Below are 17,446 nucleotides of genomic sequence, written 5' to 3' on the forward strand. Positions count from 1 at the left end.
CATTACTAAAATACTGTCTTTTTGTTTGTTTTAGTAAGTGCTCCACTGAACCTTTTACTGGAAAATACAAGAAAACCAATTGCTCTAGACAATCTTTTAAAAACTTGAGCACGGCCTTAATTCTGCTTCCTATGCAATCAGTGATTAAAATGGGACTTTGTGGAAGCAAGGTTACATCAAAGAAGTATCTCTTTCACCTAAAACTGGATTGAACCAGACACTTGAAAATACACGGTCAGGAATGTTTATTGTATTTTGCAGTGCTCTCATCAAAAGCAGTTTTGCTGCATGTATTTACATCTTCCCTGCATGAGAATGTAGTGTGTGTATTGCCACGATGCAGAAAATGTTCTTTATATCTTTTGGGAATGGGGTTTACTAAGATCCTCTCTTCTAAGTAGATGAGACCTGTCTTTGAGAACTCTTAAGCCAGTTTTCTCTGCTTCTTGCACTCTACATGTGCCGACCTTGGTCATTTTTAATTTCTGCAGTTTGGTTGAACCCATTGACTGGTTTCACTCATATTCAATAGAGGAGACAAGAGCTCAAGAGTTAATCTCCAACAAGTTTCATAAAAATCAGGGTAGCAAAGAATGGCCTTAGTGGGGAAGATAAGTTTTGCAGCAAGAGCATGTGCTGAACAGTCACCTGTCTTACCCCCAGCGCTTGTCACCATCTGCATGTGAACTCCCTAGTCAGAGTAAGCAAGGCAACAGGTCAGGTCAAACATAAAACAGAGCTGAAGTACTAGGGCTTCCAAATGGTCAGAATCAAGGGTTGAAAATGCACTCCAAGCTCAAGAGGACTGGGGTCTTAAAATTTCTTTGAAAAGAGGGACAAAGGGCTCCTAGCCTGTACCTCCATGCACGTCAGAGGTTAGGTGGGCAGTGAAAAAGGCAGAGAAAGGACAGAAAGCTTTTCTCTGACTTGTTCAGAGTCATAAATCATCAAAGGTTTAGCTCCCTTTTTCTCCTTTCAGCGTAAAGAACTCCTTCGGCTCTTTCTGCATCCAGTTCAGACCTACATACTCTGTTACTGTTTAAAGCAGTCTAACATCTGCTTAAATACTGTACAGAAAATGTCTGCTATAGAAAGCATACAGCCTATATTGGACATAAAAATCAAGAAGCAAACCAAAATGATAAAAAGTTACCGATAATGCCATCAGCATTACACCTATTTTCGTTGTTATTTCTTTGTTCTGATTCCAGACATCTGCTTCTAAGACAAATACAGTAATGTTTGTGTATTTTTCTGTTCATAGGATGTTTCCAGTTATTACCCTTTTTTTTATATACAAACACTAACAGTATAATTTTTACCATTAGATCTACATGGATATTATTTCTGGTTCCAATCCCAAAATAATCTAGCAATAAAATTTTTCAAGATTTTGGCTGCAATGAAGCAATATACACGACTTTTATTTCCCCTTCATTTTACATGTGTTGAAAGAGAACATTGAAAGTAAAGCCAGTTTCTGCTAACAAAGAATTTGCTTTAAATTGTCTCTGCAATTACAACCTAAACAATTTCTTAATCTCTTGTCAGTCCAGAATGTAGGAAGGATACAGTTCTTCAGTGTCATGGAGCCCTAATTGTAGCCATTAGCTTACACTGATGCTTGAGGGCACAGGCTCTCATCCAGCCACATGCAACTCTCCATTGAAGTCCACTGGTGTTAAAAATGAGGCAGTAAGACCTGCTGGGACTACTAACATCCAGGGATGCTTCTGCTGTAAGGAAGAGACCCTGCTAAGTTTTTCAGGCTCCACAGGTGGTGTCTGAATGACAAAGGTCAAGAAGCCAGAAGAAGAGGTGGGAGAAAGTAGGATGACAACAGCAGAACATAAAATACAGAAGGGACCATGCTGCAGTCCTGCCAAAACCAAGAAAAATCAGTCTCTCTTTTCAGGTGTCACTTCTGAATAGAGTTCTTTGGTTCTTGCTTTTTCCTTTCTTCCCTAATGACAGCTGTGTGTTCCTGGGGTTTGACACCTTCTAAACCTTTTTGCTGACAGAAACTACATCCATTGGTCTATGCTGTATGGTCTATAGACTAAAGAGTTTAAGAGATTAAAGTCTTCCTAAAAGATTGTTTAATAATATTTCTCCTCCAGTCTTTCATCAGGGGAAGTTTGGGTCCTCCTGGAATAGGCTTTGCCAACTGTACATCCTGAGGGCTTCACCAGGTGTAGCAACTTGTGATGATACACTGGCATTTTCTCCACATCACCACTTGCACCTATAGTTCCTAACAAGGCAAATCTATGGAACAAACTACAGCTCTATTGACCACCATCCCACTTACTCCTTCCACAGCTGGCTAGACTGCTGCTTCACGCACATCTCTTGCTCTGCAGCTATTTGCCACTTCCTCTTTGCTCATCAGACACCTGCGCAGTTTCACTAGAAATTTGACTGAGGCACGTAAAGGCATGTAAAGGTATTTTTCAAAAGCATGAAAAAAACACCCTGTAAAAATACCAAACTGTCACCCTGGATAAGTCTGGAGGAGAGTCACAGATACAAAAATTGAAATCGGGTAATTTTTTAGCAAGTATTGCTCCAAGGTTCAAGAGAGGGAGAGATGCATAGAGCCTTCATTTTAAAGAGGTGATCCTGTACTTCTATTATGTACCTCTAACACTGTGTACAGGCACTAGGAAGAGCCAGAAACAAAAGACTGCACTATGATATCCACCTGAAGAACTACACTCGAAGGCATCACACCAACAGTGAGCACCTCTATTTGTATATATGTATGTATGTATATAAAAATGCATGTGGATGTGCTTCAGTGTGGCTCACTTCCATGGTAATTGCTGAGTTTGAAGAAAATTCCGTTAGGTCAAAGGCATGTTACAATACACTTTTGTCTAAAAGCAGTCTTCTCTGGTGTTGCTTTCACTAAGCAGCATGGTTTCTCCCTAACTGACAGCTAGGAGTGATGTGAGACAGATCTCCAGACTCCTGAATCCTCGGCTCCCTGTTGGGGCTGCCAAGGAGGAGGCCAGTCTATCCCAATGGTTTCTGCGCTGCAGAGAGTTGTCCAAGAAACTGCAAAAGCATTAGTTGTGGCTTAACACCTATTACAGTATTGTATAGTCAATGCAAAATGTGAAATTCATGACTGAGGAGTTAAAAAGCACCCTGTGCTGGTGCTGTAGCACCTTGCATTCCCCTTCAAATAACTGGCAGGATTTGCATAACCTGTATTGCAAGCCAGCCTGTAGTGGTGTGCTCCAGACTCCCTTTGTGTGGTACCCATGGGAGTGTGCTCTGGCAACACAAAACCAGCACATACTTTTCTATCTGAGCTGCAGCTTTTTCAGTATTCTAAGCAAAGGCACAGGTTCTCAGGTTTTTCAAAAGCCTGTATTTTATTTCATGTTTTTGCTATTCATTTCCTACAACATCACTTGAAAAGCCTTTGCTCTCAGTCTAAAATTTAAAGATCTCTTTTACTACTTACCCAGTCCTTTCTTCTTTCTGATACCCAACATTCCCAAAGCCAATTGTCCTCAAGCCTGTATCCAAGGAGCATAAGTGCTTGTACTACATGGGAGAAGCACATACCCCTCAGAAGTCAGGATTTCCTGGGCAGAAGCCCAAGAGTCAGAGTTGGGAGTTCCTTGACAGGAGATTCTTCAGGTGTGTCTTGGACATGGGAAGCCTTAACCATTTGGACACAATGGCAACTCTGAGCCTAAAATTAACTCATAGGCAAGGAACCCTATGTAGCTGGAATTGCCTGTCTTTTTCGAGGAAAGCAGCTCACAATACGGCTTAGGAGCACAGCACTGACTCCATCCCTGCACCGACACCTCTAGTGATACTTGCGCTCTCTGGTGGGGAGAACAGAACCGGCTCCAGCGAGTGAAAATAAAAGGAGCTCATCTGTCATGCTTTAGTTTCTAAAAACTCACGTATTTATTTAAGTCTAGTAAGTATATTTTTCAAGAGTCATCATCATAGAATGAACAATACTCAAAAAATATTTTTCCTTCTTCCATTGCAGTGCCAGATAGAAACAGTAAAAGAAGCGATCAGCAATTCCAGAAAAAAAGTCTGTGTTTGGCTTTGTTGCTTTTGCAACATCACGACCACTTAGGATCAGGTTATTTGCCAGACACTGGTGAGAGGGAAGAGTGGGATCCTACAGCGAAATGCAAAACAGTTAAAATATGACAAAATGAACACAGACTTCTAAAATTAATGGGTGGAGTACTGACGTGCTCTGATGAATGCAAACACTATGGTGTCATTACTTGTCTGCTTTCTCAAGCTGGTATGGGTTTTTTCCCTTGGTAGGCTGTATTTCTGGTGCGTGAATGGCTTCAAAAGAAAGTCCAAGTATCTAAGAAGTACTAACTTGGGTCCATGGTTGCTCTAATAAAACTCAAACATGGCTTTGCAGATTTGCAAATCTGAAATCAAAATAAAACATTGTGACCCATTTGTTTTGAAACTTAGCCAATTTATCAACAATTTTATTTATTGGGCATGGCTGCTTTTTCAATACTTTTTTTAGGGCCAGGCCTGTAAATGAGTAAGAAACATAATAACAGAGCTATAAGAGCAATTTTCTGATCTGATTAAAAACTCAGCTCTTAATGCCTTCTTATGCACTTAAGAGATGTAGCTATTTGGGCAAAGAAGAACTAAATGACCTAAATGAATTGAAGTTGTTCTACTATGAGGTCACGGTGGACATAATACTTCTTAATCAATAGAGACTGGTGTTTGGACAGATCAGATATCAGCTCAATTAATCAAAGTCTAATGATGTCATAACCTTGGAGCCTTTTTTTGTGTGGAGCAAGACTTCTTCATTAAGAAGATGTTCTCTGGAAGATGTGAGATGGGGGGAGTTATTCTGGACCAAGAGCCAGCCAAATGCTAGCCTCCTTGCCATCACGCTAGCTCCTAGTTATGAGAGCTTGCTTAGTAGCAACTGCATGGTACCAGACTGCCGACTGTCTTTGCTGGGCATCCCACGTGGCCCTTGTTCCAGCTCTTTGCACACCCATCACTCTCAGACAGCTGTCACAAAACAGGGGACAACATGTCTGGCATGTCAAGTCACATAAGACAAGATGGGTCTCACATGCCAAATCTCACCAAAAAAGGGGCTACAGAAAACAGACTGGAGAGTACATATTAGGGCAGGACCAAATGGAAGAGATCATCTTCTGGCTTTAGCATTGTGCTTTTCCTTGACCCACAATTTCTAGGCAAACCTGCGAGGTCAGCAGGTAGAAGGACATGCCTGTCACCTGCCTCTGGCACAGCAGGTAGAAGAGGGGAGAGAGGCTGAAATGCTACATGTGAAAGGGGAAATGGTCCCCTCTTCCATGAGAAGTAACATGCCAAGGGGTCACAATTCAAACATGAAGATTAACAGGTCTGTTTTCTGCCAGTGGAGCTGTCAATGAAGAGTGTGTGGTGACGTTACCTCTGGCTGACTGTTACACTAGCAACATCTCATAATGAAGACATGGTTATGGTTATAGCCACCTCACAGGTAAAGGTGGCATCATACAGAATCATGGGATGCTGGAAAAAGCTCTGCGGCCCAAAGTGCAGTTTTTACAAACTAAGCACCTCTTACATGATTATAGTGTCCTGACAAAGCACTTGTTTCAGACTTCATCTTTGACTGGATGTATAGCTTCTTTCAAACCTTCTCTTTCTTTCAGGTAAGTAAAAAATACTCTGGAGATCAGAGACTGAGACAGAGGCTGACAATTAGTGAGAAAAGTTTGAACTGATTTATCTCTGCAATGTAGCTGTGTACATGACCACTTAATTGCAGTGATTGAACCTACTGCACTTCTTTTCTCATTGCTCTGTTTACAGCTTTAAAAACGAAATTGATGAAATAACTATGATCTCATCCTACTGCCTTTGCTTGTGTCTGTAACATGTGTCTCAGGTCTAGCACTTTACAGGTGCTAGAGCTGAGTGCATACCCTGAGGTCCCACGCTGGCATGCACATGTGCCTGTGCCAAGTACAAGCCGCCATTCCACCCACCTGCTACAAATCTAGAAAGTTCAAATACTCAGAGTCTTAAAATTTTGCCCACTTTTTGGTGGTTCATATGCCTATAATAGCTCTACCATCGAAACATTCTACCATAGAATACCCAGGTCAGGGTAAGCTACAGGTCTACAGTTTACTTCCTGCCTTTCCAACAGAGTGTTAACAAAATTCATACTTCAAAGGACGGAAATGGGACATATGAGGTAACCACAATGACTGATGCATTCGTAACTCTTGCTCCAGAACCCTTGTAAAATCAAGTCTGTATCAACCTTGTTCACTTTACACTGTTTAAACTTGCTTTGCAACCATCACTGACAGAGATATATATTTACTAATGAAAAGAAAACCCGGGATTTAGGAAATACAGAACAGCTGCTTAATAGAAATCTAGTGCATAGCAGAGCCTAGGAGCAAGTCAGAATCATAGTTCCCAGCTTCAAAGTACAAGGAATTATGAAAAACTAATTACTTTACTAATCACATCCCCAGAGCTATGCTTTGATGGGTAAGTGTTCAGTGAGTGTTCAGAGAGGACTATTTTGAGTTCACAAGTGCATGAAAAAAGAAAATAGTTAAATATTAGTGGCCACACATTTTTGCTATCCTTCAAAAGCAAAGAAGTAGAATTTATCTAGTAACAAGATAGCTAATAAAATTCTATAATGGAAAACTGTTCTTCATATCTCAGTGTAATCTTCTTTTTCATCATTTCATGTTCACTAGACTCACAAAATTCCTGACAGCTACAGAAGATTGTCTATGTGGCATATGTGGGGAACTAAAACATGGAACAAGCCAAAAGCAGGTTTGTCTGCCATAATGCAGTGCTGTATCAGAAACTCCTGAGCTATCTGCAGACAAGCTAGTACAGCAAACACACTGGTTTGCATCCTAGAATTAGACGGCTAGTCAATCTGGTCTCTCAGCAGGGTCAATTGACCTATGTACAGAGCTGTGCTAACAGAGCAGTACCATTCTGCTTGTGGATCTCTGGAGATCTCAGCAGCTTTCTCCTTAGTATTATGTAAGTGTACTTTAAATCACCTGAGTCAGGCAGGCAGAAGGCAGCTGGTTAGTAAAGAAAGTGTGGGGATTTCCCTGTGTCCCAGGCAAATAGTTTTGTCTCAGAGTAGCCCATTCTTCTTATGTCCTTACAGTAAACCAACTACAGCAGGTAAAACCATATTCTGGCCCTGTAAAGTCTGTAGCTTATAGGTACAAATGTGGACAATGTGTTTACAACTCAAAATTATCAAATTGCTTCTCAGACAGAAACCTGTTTCTCTTCTCGGAGTCCTAGTCCTCAAATTCTAAAATACTGTATTAAGTGTTGATGTATCAGCCCCTCAGGAATCCCAGATCCCAGAGAACAAGGTGAAAGTCTAGAGCAAAACCAGACGTACACTTGGTGGAGGAGGATCAGGTCAGGGAATACTTAAGCACTGGATATATGTAAGTCAATGGGCCTGATGGGCTGCACCCACAAATGCTGAGGGAGCTGGCAGATGTTGTGGCAAGGCTACTCTTGAACATCTTTGAAAGATCATGGTGAGTGGGAGAGGTGGCCAAGCACTGCAGGAAAGTGAACACCGCTCCTAACTTCAAGAAAGGCAAGATGGAACTTGCCAGGACCTACAGACCAGTCAGCCTCTCCTTGATCCCTGAGAAGGTGACAGAACAGCTAATCCTGGACACCATTTCCAGAGACACAAAGAACAAGAAAGTCATCTGGAGTAGTCAGCATGGATTCACCAAGGTGGCCAACTTGATAAACTTCTATGATGAAGCTGGAAGATGAGGAGAGAGCAGTGGACGTTGCCTACCTAGACTTTTGACACTGTCTCCCGTAAGATCCCCATAGAAGAGCTGATGAAGCAGACAGTTGGATGAGCAGACAGTGAGGTGGATTGAAAACTGTCTGAACAGATAGACCCAGAGAGTGGTGATCAGTGGCACAAAGTCTAGTTAGAGGCCTATAACTAGTGGTGTACCCCAAAGGCCAATACTGGGTTCAATCCAGTTCAACAGCTTCATTAATGATCTGGATAATGGGACAGGGTGTACCCTCACCAAGTTTGCTCAAATATACGAAACTAGGAGGAGTGGCTGATAAACAAGAGGGTCACGCTTACATCCAGAAGGACCTTGACAGGCTGGAGAAATGGGCTGACAGGAACATCACCAAGTTCAGCAAGAGGAAGTGCAACGTCCTGCACCTGAGGAGGAACAACTCCAGGCACCAGTACATGCTGGGGGCCAGCCAGATGGAAAGCAGCTCTGCAGAAAAAGCCCTGGGGGTTCAGCAAGTTGAACATGAGCCAGCAACATGTCCTTGCAGCAAAGTAGGCTAATAACATCCTGCACTGCATTACAAGGAGTACTGCCAGCAGGCCAAGGGATGTGATCCTTCCCCTCAGCAGTGCTGGGGCCACACCTTTAGCGCTGTGTCTCCACTGGAGAGAATCTAGTGAGAGGCCACTAAATGATTAAGGAGCTGAGACATTTCTCATGTGAAGAAAGCCTCAAAGAACTAGAGTGAGGGACAGCTAGAAAAGGCTTAGGGGGGATTTTATTAGTGTATAGAACTATCTGAAGGGACGGTGCAAAGAAGATGGAGACAGGCTCTTTTCAGTAGTGCCCAAGTGACAGAAAAAGAGGCAAGGGACACAGACTGTAACACAGAAGGTTTCCTCTGAACAAGGAAGACCACTTTTTCACTGTGATGGTGACCAAGCACTAGAATGGGTAGCCCAGGTAAGTTATGGAGACCTTGGAGATATTCAAAAGCCATCTATCTGGATATAGCCCTGGGCAACTGGCTTTGAGTGGCCCTGCTTGAGTAGGGGGGTTGGATCAGATGACTGACAGAGGTTCCTTCCAACCTCAACCATTCAGTGACTCTGTAATACACTCACTCCCTTTCTCTTTTTACCTCTGCCTCTATCTGTGAACATGCTTGGAAATGTCCAGCAAACAAGCATTTGCCTTCTGGCCTGTGGGCCCCCATGGCTTCCATGCCTTGGCACCTGCCATCTGCATGGCTGCTTTGGAAGGCATGCCTGAGCCAGGCATCGTGGGGCCCCCACCAACTCCCCTCTGTGATCTGAGACACACACTCCAATGGTCTGTGATTCCAGCTTCCAGCAAGGAAAAGATGTCTCTGTCTTTTAAGGCTACAGTGCCAATGGACTAAACCTGAGTGGAGCAAGAGCTTACAATGACATTTCACTATCAGCCTCGATGACTTAATTGCTGGTCCTTTCAATGCACGGATTGGGCAAAAAATGTGGGTGAAGTTCATCAGCTGGGAGCTGCCATGGGTGAAGAAATTCATTACAAAATAAATAGAGCAGACAAAGAAAAGCAGAATAAAAGTGAGGGCACAAATAACGATGAGCTGATAAGGTAGCACCCTGAAAAACAAACAGGAACTTACTAAAAATGAACGTGGCAGAAACAAGTAATTACGAAATTTTATTTACTACCAAAAGACAATTTCCCCCCCTAGCTCACAAACCTCCTACTGATTACAAAGTCATTTAGCATGGTTTGCAGAAATTACTTACATCTAAATTTAAGCTCCAAGACACAGATCACAATGAGATACAGATCTGGTTTTGCCCTTCTTCTGGTGAGTTTGACATCCTTGGCAGAGGAGACGCTGAAGCATCGGGAAGAAAAGAAAAGCGTTTGCCCACTGATAGGAAGCAGAGGGGAAAAAAAAGGTCTCGTAATGTCCGGAGCTGTTTCTGCAGTGCTGTGAAGGAGGCCAGGCTGGTCACCCATGCATAAGTGCTACTCGGTTACGTGGAGGGATACCTTCATGAAATGCTCGTTTGCCAACCGAGGGGCTGTGTGGCGATCTTATCCACCGCCCTTTCTAATTCAGATATGAACTAAGTAAGTGTGCCTGAGCCTCCTGAACACAAAGATTAAATTATTTTTCTTTTTTGGGGGGTAAAAAGTCAGGTTTGTGTTATAACCAGCTCCCACTACCCTCAAGCTGGCATTAACACGTTTATCTGTTGTGTAGAAAGATGTGAGCAGCTCTTGACACGATTTTTCACTTGCAGTCCTGGCTTACCATGCAAACGACACCACTAAGTAACACTAATGTAAGAGGAAACCTTTCGTTGTATGAAAAACGACAATAAGCTATTAGTTTGACACCTGGGTCCTTCCCGGGCCTCTGAACACCTTTCTAGCTCATCCTCGGAAGCGCTCCTCTCGTCCCGTTCTGCCCTCAGCGCGGCCCCGACACGGCAAACGGTGTCCCTGAGAACTCCCCGGGACAGTTTGCGCTCCAGGCACCCACCCCGAGCCCCGCTCCCTCCCTCCCTCCCGCTGCCCGGGCCACCCCCTCACCCGCAGTGCGGCGGGGCACGAAGAACGCGATCCCAGCTCGCTCCACTGCCGGGCGATGGGCGGCCCGGCCCGGCCCCGCCGGCTGCGCGCCAGCCGCCCACGCCCGCAACGCTGCGCAGGGGCAGGGGCCAGGGCCGGGACCCGGGCCATCGTTGGGGCCGGGGCCCGGCCTCCCCCGGCCGCCCCGCCGGCAGGGGCGGGCCGGGCCGGGCGGTGACTGCGCCGTGGGCGGTACGGCGCGGCGCGGTGCGGCGCGTCCCCGGGCACCGGCCGGACGCCGTGCCGCCGCTCCCGGCTCGGGCCCTTCGCGGGCTGCCGCTGTCCTGCTCCGTCGCCGCAGCCGCTGCTGTGCGTGCCTTATTGGGGGCCGGTAGCACGGCTCCCATTATGGTCAGCCATGGCGTGGCTGGCGGGCGGGCTGGCCGAGCTGCGCTGGTATGCGCTGGTCGCCCTCTTCGTGGCGGCACTGGCCACCCTAGCCGTCTACCTGGTGCAGTATGTGTTGCTGGCCCTGCGGCGGGGCCGGCCGCCGCCTGCGCCGCTGCCGCCGCCACCGCCGCCGCGGCGGGACGAGCTGCTGGAGGAAGGCGGGTCGGTGCTGGCCTGGGCGCTGTCGCTGGGCAGCTGGCGGCGGCAGTGGCGGCGGGCCTGGGTGGCGGCGCTCAACGCCGAGGCGGCGGTGCGGGCGGTGAGTGCGGGGCGTGCAGGTGAAGGGCGGCGGGCGGGCGGGAGGGATGGGTGTCGGGGGCCACCCCGCCGCAGGGCCCGGCCGGGGGGCTCCGCGCAGCGCCGGCAGCCGCTCCCCCGCGCCCGCCGGGCCGGGGCCGGGACTTCCCGCCCGTGGGGCGTCTGGACGGGACGGGCAGGGGCGGCGTGTGCTCCAGTGCTGGCAAGGGCTTTTCTCGTCCGAGGCGAGGAGCGGCTGTAGGGACCCGCAGGGACTTACTGCAAAGGTATTTGGGTGCCATCAACACGCTGCTTGCAGCGCCCGACAGTGTTACTGCCTCGCCATGTGCGTATGTGCATATATGTGTATATATGTCCCTGTGTGTGTGCATGTGTATTGTATATACGTATGTATATGTTTAGTGGCAGCCTGGCAGGAATTTGCAGGAAGGAGCTGGCCAGAGGCAGAGAGTGGGTGCACGGAGGGGAGCAGGGAAAGACTGGGCGGAAAGCCGTGATCCCTGCGGCCCCTGACAGGGGTTTGCACCACAGATAACATTGTTCAGACGTGGGGAGGAGGAAACAATGGAAACTTCCTGGCCTGGGCGCCAGCACAGGGCCTACGGCCAGTCCTTTGGCAAATAACTCCCAGATCTGGGCTTCCTTCGTCTTGTCTTGGGCTATACTGAAGCTGTGTGTGTGTCAGCGTCACTCTGAGGGCTGGCACCCTCTGGATAGCTGCAGCATAACGGGCTTCTCAGGTTTTGGTCAGTTTGCTTTTTAGCCTGATTGAGTAAGATGTACAAAACGTGGCACCCTTTCCCCATCCCATCCTACATTTCTTGTGAAGGGTGCAGTGCAGCATTCCTGCTCCTTGGTTTGTAACAGTATGCCCAGGTTTAAGAAGTGAGGAGGTTAGACGAGGCCGTGGCAACCTACTCCCCTGGCCCTGAGGACTGAGCCCTTACCCTGTCAGTGAAACCTGCCCGAGGCTAAGCTATCTAGGAAGTGCACAGGTCTCTGAATTTGTATTCAGTTATCTCCCTAAGGTCTAGGAGGTTCATTTCCCAGCGGCCTCAGCATGCTTTCCTCTTGCATGTCAGGCAGTAGGCTGCAGGAGAAGGAAGAGCTGGCCAATGTGTGTGTGCGACAGATAAGAAAGCAGTTTAGCACTTTTCAGACATCACTATAAGTTAGGGCAGCGGAAAGAAAATACTTCATCAGCCCTTTCAAATTGCATGGTGCAGTTGAGAAAAGCATAGGTTGTAGTAGGAAATGAAGGTTTGCTTTGTGCTTGTGGAAGAAGAGAGCCAGACAGCTCTGGCACAGGTGCTAGGAACTGAAAGTAACTAGAAACAAGTGGCAGCTTCCCATCCCTGACCAGAGACCAAAGCCACACTTACAAGAGCACGCATACTCTGTCTCCCTGGGCAAGCAGCTGGAGCCGTCTCTTGCCATGAGTTCACTGCCTGGCATTGCAGCGTGGCGTCACTCCTGCTGTCAGACTCCCAAAACAATGTTGGTTGCGCATAGCTAATAAAACTTCTGCGTGCAAAACTGCCTCGGGTGATGAGGGAAGCAGTGCTGGCCGCTCGCTGTGGGTAGCAGATGGAGAAGGTGATACTTGTGAAAGTATTATCTCATCACCAAAACAGGTATATGCTGTGTTTTCCATGCTGTCTGTGTGAAGACTGAGTAGCTGTCATCACTGCCTACCGTCACACATGAGGAAGGACTGGGGAAGGGAAGACTTTTTTTTCCCCACCCTGCAAGATGGTATTTGAGTTTTGGTAGTTTCAGCATGGCCTAGTGTAGCTGTATTATTAGGCCAAGCCAAAAACGCCTTTTAAAACTAAAGCCCTGATTAGCCCTTACTCAAGAAGAGTGGTTTCACTGAGGTCTGTCGCTGTTCATGGGTTTTGCTCTGCACTGTGCTGTGTATCTTCATACTCTTCTATAGAGAAAGACAACTTATGATTAGCCCCATAGTTATGTCCTAAGTATAGGTTTTCAGGCTCTCCTGTGTTACGTAGTGAGGTGGTGTGCAATTAATACACTTGTCATTTTGACATACATTTGCAATTCTGTCTCTGGTTCTTCCAGGAGCTTCACTGGCCGTGCATTTTTATCACTTGTTTTCAAGTGATGGGTTTGTCACCTAATGATGCTTTTTTGTTTTTTCCTTCTTAGGATTCACAGTTGCTTACGTTTGAGGAAGATGATCCACCAGAACCACTTGAGCTAGCAGTAAAACAAGTTGTTAGTGTTGTAAAGTCAGCTCAAGAGAAGGTAAACTTTGGGTTTGTTTTGTTCCAGCATGCTTTTGGGCAGGAACTGTTAACTTTTATTATTAGCATCACTAGGGGCTTTATTTGTCAATATTTCTGTACCCTTGACCAAAGTTTGTTGAGGCTGGTAGGAAGGTGTCCCTCTAATGAAACTATGCAAACCCTTTGCACCGATTCACTTCTTTCATAACTCATGAGCAGAATGTGCTGCAAGGCTTCTACAAATGAACAATAGCCAGGGTTGTGCCAAGTTTATAGGTACGCCTTCAATGAACTCATACAGCAGCCCACTCCCCAGCCCCCCATGATCAATATGATGGTTCTCAGTCCTATTGCTGAAATGTGGGGTGAGGACTTTATGACGATGGAAGGGGATGCTTCTGCTCTCGGACAGGAAAATATCTTTATCTGCCTCTTGCTGTTTGTGTGGTTGATTACAGGTTTGTTCCTGTAATCAGGAACAAACTGAGCTGGGTAAGGATCAGTGGAACAGGTGCAAAGTCCTGAGAGTGAAGTCTTGACTGATGAATCCTATAGTCCTCTCCCACCTCCACCTCACATAGTAGGAAGTGGTTTGGTGCACGTAAGATTAAAATAAGGCAGAACGTGGCTCACAGAACAGAGGAAAAATGCATTAAAAGGGGAAAAATAGTATGGATGCTTATTAGCAGTGATAGCTTCTGCATATTTATCCAAGTGACTGTAATTACTAGTCACGTCTTCAGTGGTGCTCAGCTTTAAGCACTGCATCAAAGTAGCTTGATGCTTTTCTTCTAGTTTTGGTGTGCTTCTCTAATTTAGGTGACAGGCAGCTCTACTGTGATTCCTTTGAAAACTATATGTGCTTATCTGCCTGATACATAGCTTATAGGCACACCCTGATTAGTGGCAGCTGGGGATTGCCAACATGTAAAGTTGTTTGTGCACTTCTTCTCTCTTATTTTTTTTTACCCTGCATTTTTCTTTTTTTCCCCATACCAATGGTCCCTGCCCCAGTAGTGTGGCTACAGAAGAAGTTGGGAAGGCTGTAGAGTTGGTACCAATGTTACTCTGTGCTGCTGGGAAGACACCACAATAGAAAATTGTTAGGAGAGGGGACTGCTAGGTCTAAAAGTTGTATAATGCTGTACAACATGTGAAGCCAGCAACCAAGGGAGATCTGCTACAACAGCACAAAAAAACCCAGCACCTAAAACATTGCTGGAGGGCAAGGAAGACAGCAAATGTGTTTCAATTGGAGATGGCCAGGAGTTTTGGGTCTGCTAGCTGCCCTTGGCCAGCGTCAAAGTTCAGCAGGGGCACATGGGACCAGCTCTGTGGTGGGAGTTCTGCACCCGTGGCTGGACCATGACAAGAGCAGACTCTCAAGGCTAAAACCCTCATTTGTCTTGCCCACATGCCAGAACCAACACACAGTGGCTGGGAAATCCTTGGTTCCCCCAAAGTCAGGTTGTACCGCTGCAAACATCTCTGCAGTACTCAGTTAACTTATGTGGCATTTCACTGTAGATTCTGACTGCTGTAGCAGGGAGATAAGTTTGGCCCAGCTGGCAGTGCCCCGTGGGCACCTTCCCTGCTGTGGTTAAGCTTGGGCAGCAGAAGGTAGCAAGGCTCCATGGCAGCCTGACTGTGGGTAACCACTTGCTGCTCTAGGGCTGTTCTCTTTGCTCTTCTCTCCCCGTAGCTTTGCAGTCAAGCACCCTCCCTTGTCTCTGGTCCTTGTCTGACCTTGAGTTGAGGCATTTCAGTATGATAATCGAGCTGTTATACTCCAGCCAGTGATCTAATGTGGTTTTGCATCAGCTTAAACCAATATAAGCACATTTAAAAATGTATTGGATTAAGACAGGTTTGCTTACGTAAACTGAGCCGTTCTGAACTGTCCCAAAAGCCATTTCCATAATCTTGTACACAGCTGCTGGAAAAAATTCTCTGAATAATTCTTACTTCTCCAGTTAAGATTACAACCTGAAAATTTATTTGAATTTCAGTGTATAGTAATCTTAGAGAGGCACTCTGGTAGTTACTTTCCCCCCTTCCTTAAATGCCTACCTTTCTCTAACCACCTCAGGAGTTCTGTCATACAGTAACTGTCTCTCTTACATACTCCTCAGGTAATACCAAGAGTCGAAAGGGAGGGATTTTTTGGTGATGTTTTCTTTTCCCCTTCGCTATTCAAACTCTGCATCTTTGCATATGAAATTAAGTGCTTTCTCTGCAGCTTGTCCAAACTTGAACATCTGATACGTTTTTGTAACTCGTTACTGGTGTGACTGGTGCTGATTGTAGTCTGTGACCGTACACTGCCTGTTTATCAATGTTGTAGCGTCCCGCAGAGCTCTGCACTTGCCTGAGGCACCAGCTGGCAGAAGACTGTTTTCCTGCAACCGGTTCAACGTGCTGCTTTACTTCTGATCTGTATGGCAAGAGTGTATAGGTGCATTGATTCAGCAGCCAGGGCTTGATTTATTGCATCTCGTTTCAAGTATGTATTTGACCTTGCATCAGAGAGGTTGTGGTCATGAAAGGAAGGGGAGGGTTGAGGATGAGAGATCAAAATAGCAGTAAACATGGATGTGTAATACTTGAACATAGCTGTTTGCTGATAGAGCCCTGTGATATGTCTCTTGTGGTGGGTAGTCCTCAGTCCTCTTGAATGCTGGGCCATGGAGCACAGCCAGATGATGAGCCTTCCTGGTGCTAGGAGCAAGCCTCCTACCTGGGAAGTCTTGCTCTGGAACAACATGGGATTGCCAGCCAGACTCTAATTATTAATATTACTGCTGACAGCCCTGTTTATGACCAGGACATGGGCTGACACCTGCAATCTGTAGGTATATACTTGCTGTCCTTGCCTCCAAGAAGCTGAAAGTTGTAAAACTGCTGTATGCTCCATGGTGAAATGCTGTGGACATGGTTGGGGAAGCTGCTGGTTGTCAGCTGGGCCAAAGCTGTTGTGATAGGGACAGAGCTGCTCTGTGGTTGAAGGTTACACCACACTGCTTTTTGACAAAGCTGCTATTTTTATGTTGCCTTCACTCCAATTTTGTGCCGGAGCCTAAATATATAGAATGAAGTGGCCTATTTTCATTGTGTGGTGTTAGTTGTTTTGTTTCAATAAAGTAAACATTAGAAATACTCTTGGCTCATTCTGCCAATGTTTCCATTACTGCAGTCTATTTCCAGAGGCTTTGAACTTCACAACAAACAGCAAGAAAGAAGGCAACAAAAAAGATGATTCTCTTGTTGGGAACTTGACGCTGAGGGTTTGGATGGAACAGGCTACAACAGAAGTTTCCCTTCTTTTCCTGCTTCCTACTTAAATAGAAAGGGGTAAAAGGCCCTCAGAGTGCCATTCCTTTAATGAGCGATAATAACTTGCTGTACAAGGAATGACTGTCTTGGATCACAACGGGCAACAGCAAGTATGAAAGCTTCATGTTAGTTATTGTGTGATGAATCTTGCTGAGGGAAATGGTGGAGAAAAAGAAGGGCTGTTTTGCAGGCTTTTGGGAGGTCCTGATTTCTGTGCAGCGTGCCTGAAGAGGCCTTATTCACCCACAGAGCTGTTGTAACTTCATCTGGATATCACTTTGTTTGCAGCCACCCTGCTGCAAGCTGGCAGCCTGTGTTTTTGCCATATTGGGGCTTCCAGTTCCACTTGCTCTGAAGCAGGTAGAGACCTTGTGCAGCAAAGCCTGCTTTTTTGTTACCAACTGAGATCATCCCTACTTACGTACACGTGTTTACTTCTGATTATTTTTGGTGGAGTGAACTGCCCTGACTATCGTGTGCAGTTTCTATTAAGTCCCCGGAGCTTTACTGCTTTAATGACTGGGGTTTTTTATACAAGCCAAAGTGGAATTATCACCCATGCAGGTTTTTTTCCACTTTTCTCTTGTTTGTTTTTGTGTGGGTTTTTTTTTTTTTTTTTTTTAGTTTCTGTTATACTATAATCCTTGGTCCTTAATGTATTTACTTTTTTCCATGGTACTCACTGTCAGTAAATACACTGTGAAGAAATTCTGTTTCATTCCAGGCTTTGTTTAGCTGGGCTAAGTAAGTTGCTCCTTAGGT

At 45.9% G+C, this 17,446-nt stretch overlaps 2 protein-coding genes and 1 long non-coding RNA gene across 5 annotated transcripts in view; 2 read left to right on the top strand and 1 right to left on the bottom strand.

Annotated features, from left to right (window-relative positions):
- ZBTB21 (zinc finger and BTB domain containing 21) overlaps positions 1 to 2,022 on the top strand; it is a 21,523-nt gene extending 19,501 nt beyond the window's left edge. The window contains exon 3 of the transcript XR_009819147.1: positions 35 to 2,022. The gene's annotated coding sequence lies outside the window, so the exon portion shown is untranslated. The remainder of the gene's footprint in view (positions 1 to 34) is intronic.
- Positions 1 to 10,491, bottom strand: part of LOC133625929 (uncharacterized) — a 23,252-nt gene extending 12,761 nt beyond the window's left edge. For 2 of the 3 annotated variants that reach the window (XR_009819151.1, XR_009819150.1), the window contains exons 1-2: positions 10,416 to 10,491; positions 9,617 to 9,711 (exon numbers count right to left, since the gene is read on the bottom strand). This is a non-coding gene — a long non-coding RNA (uncharacterized LOC133625929). The remainder of the gene's footprint in view (positions 1 to 9,616; positions 9,712 to 10,415) is intronic. The other variant, XR_009819152.1, reaches the window with a different exon arrangement.
- Positions 10,492 to 10,661: 170 nt separating this feature from the next.
- C2CD2 (C2 calcium dependent domain containing 2) overlaps positions 10,662 to 17,446 on the top strand; it is a 42,643-nt gene continuing 35,858 nt past the window's right edge. Inside the window, exons 1-2 of the mRNA XM_062000837.1 lie at positions 10,662 to 11,103; positions 13,272 to 13,370. Of these exons, the coding sequence (XP_061856821.1) occupies positions 10,813 to 11,103; positions 13,272 to 13,370 (390 nt within the window). The 5' untranslated portion in view covers positions 10,662 to 10,812. The remainder of the gene's footprint in view (positions 11,104 to 13,271; positions 13,371 to 17,446) is intronic.

The sequence above is a fragment of the Colius striatus genome, chromosome 1 (assembly GCF_028858725.1).
Source record: "Colius striatus isolate bColStr4 chromosome 1, bColStr4.1.hap1, whole genome shotgun sequence".
Taxonomy (NCBI): Eukaryota; Metazoa; Chordata; class Aves; order Coliiformes; family Coliidae; genus Colius; species Colius striatus.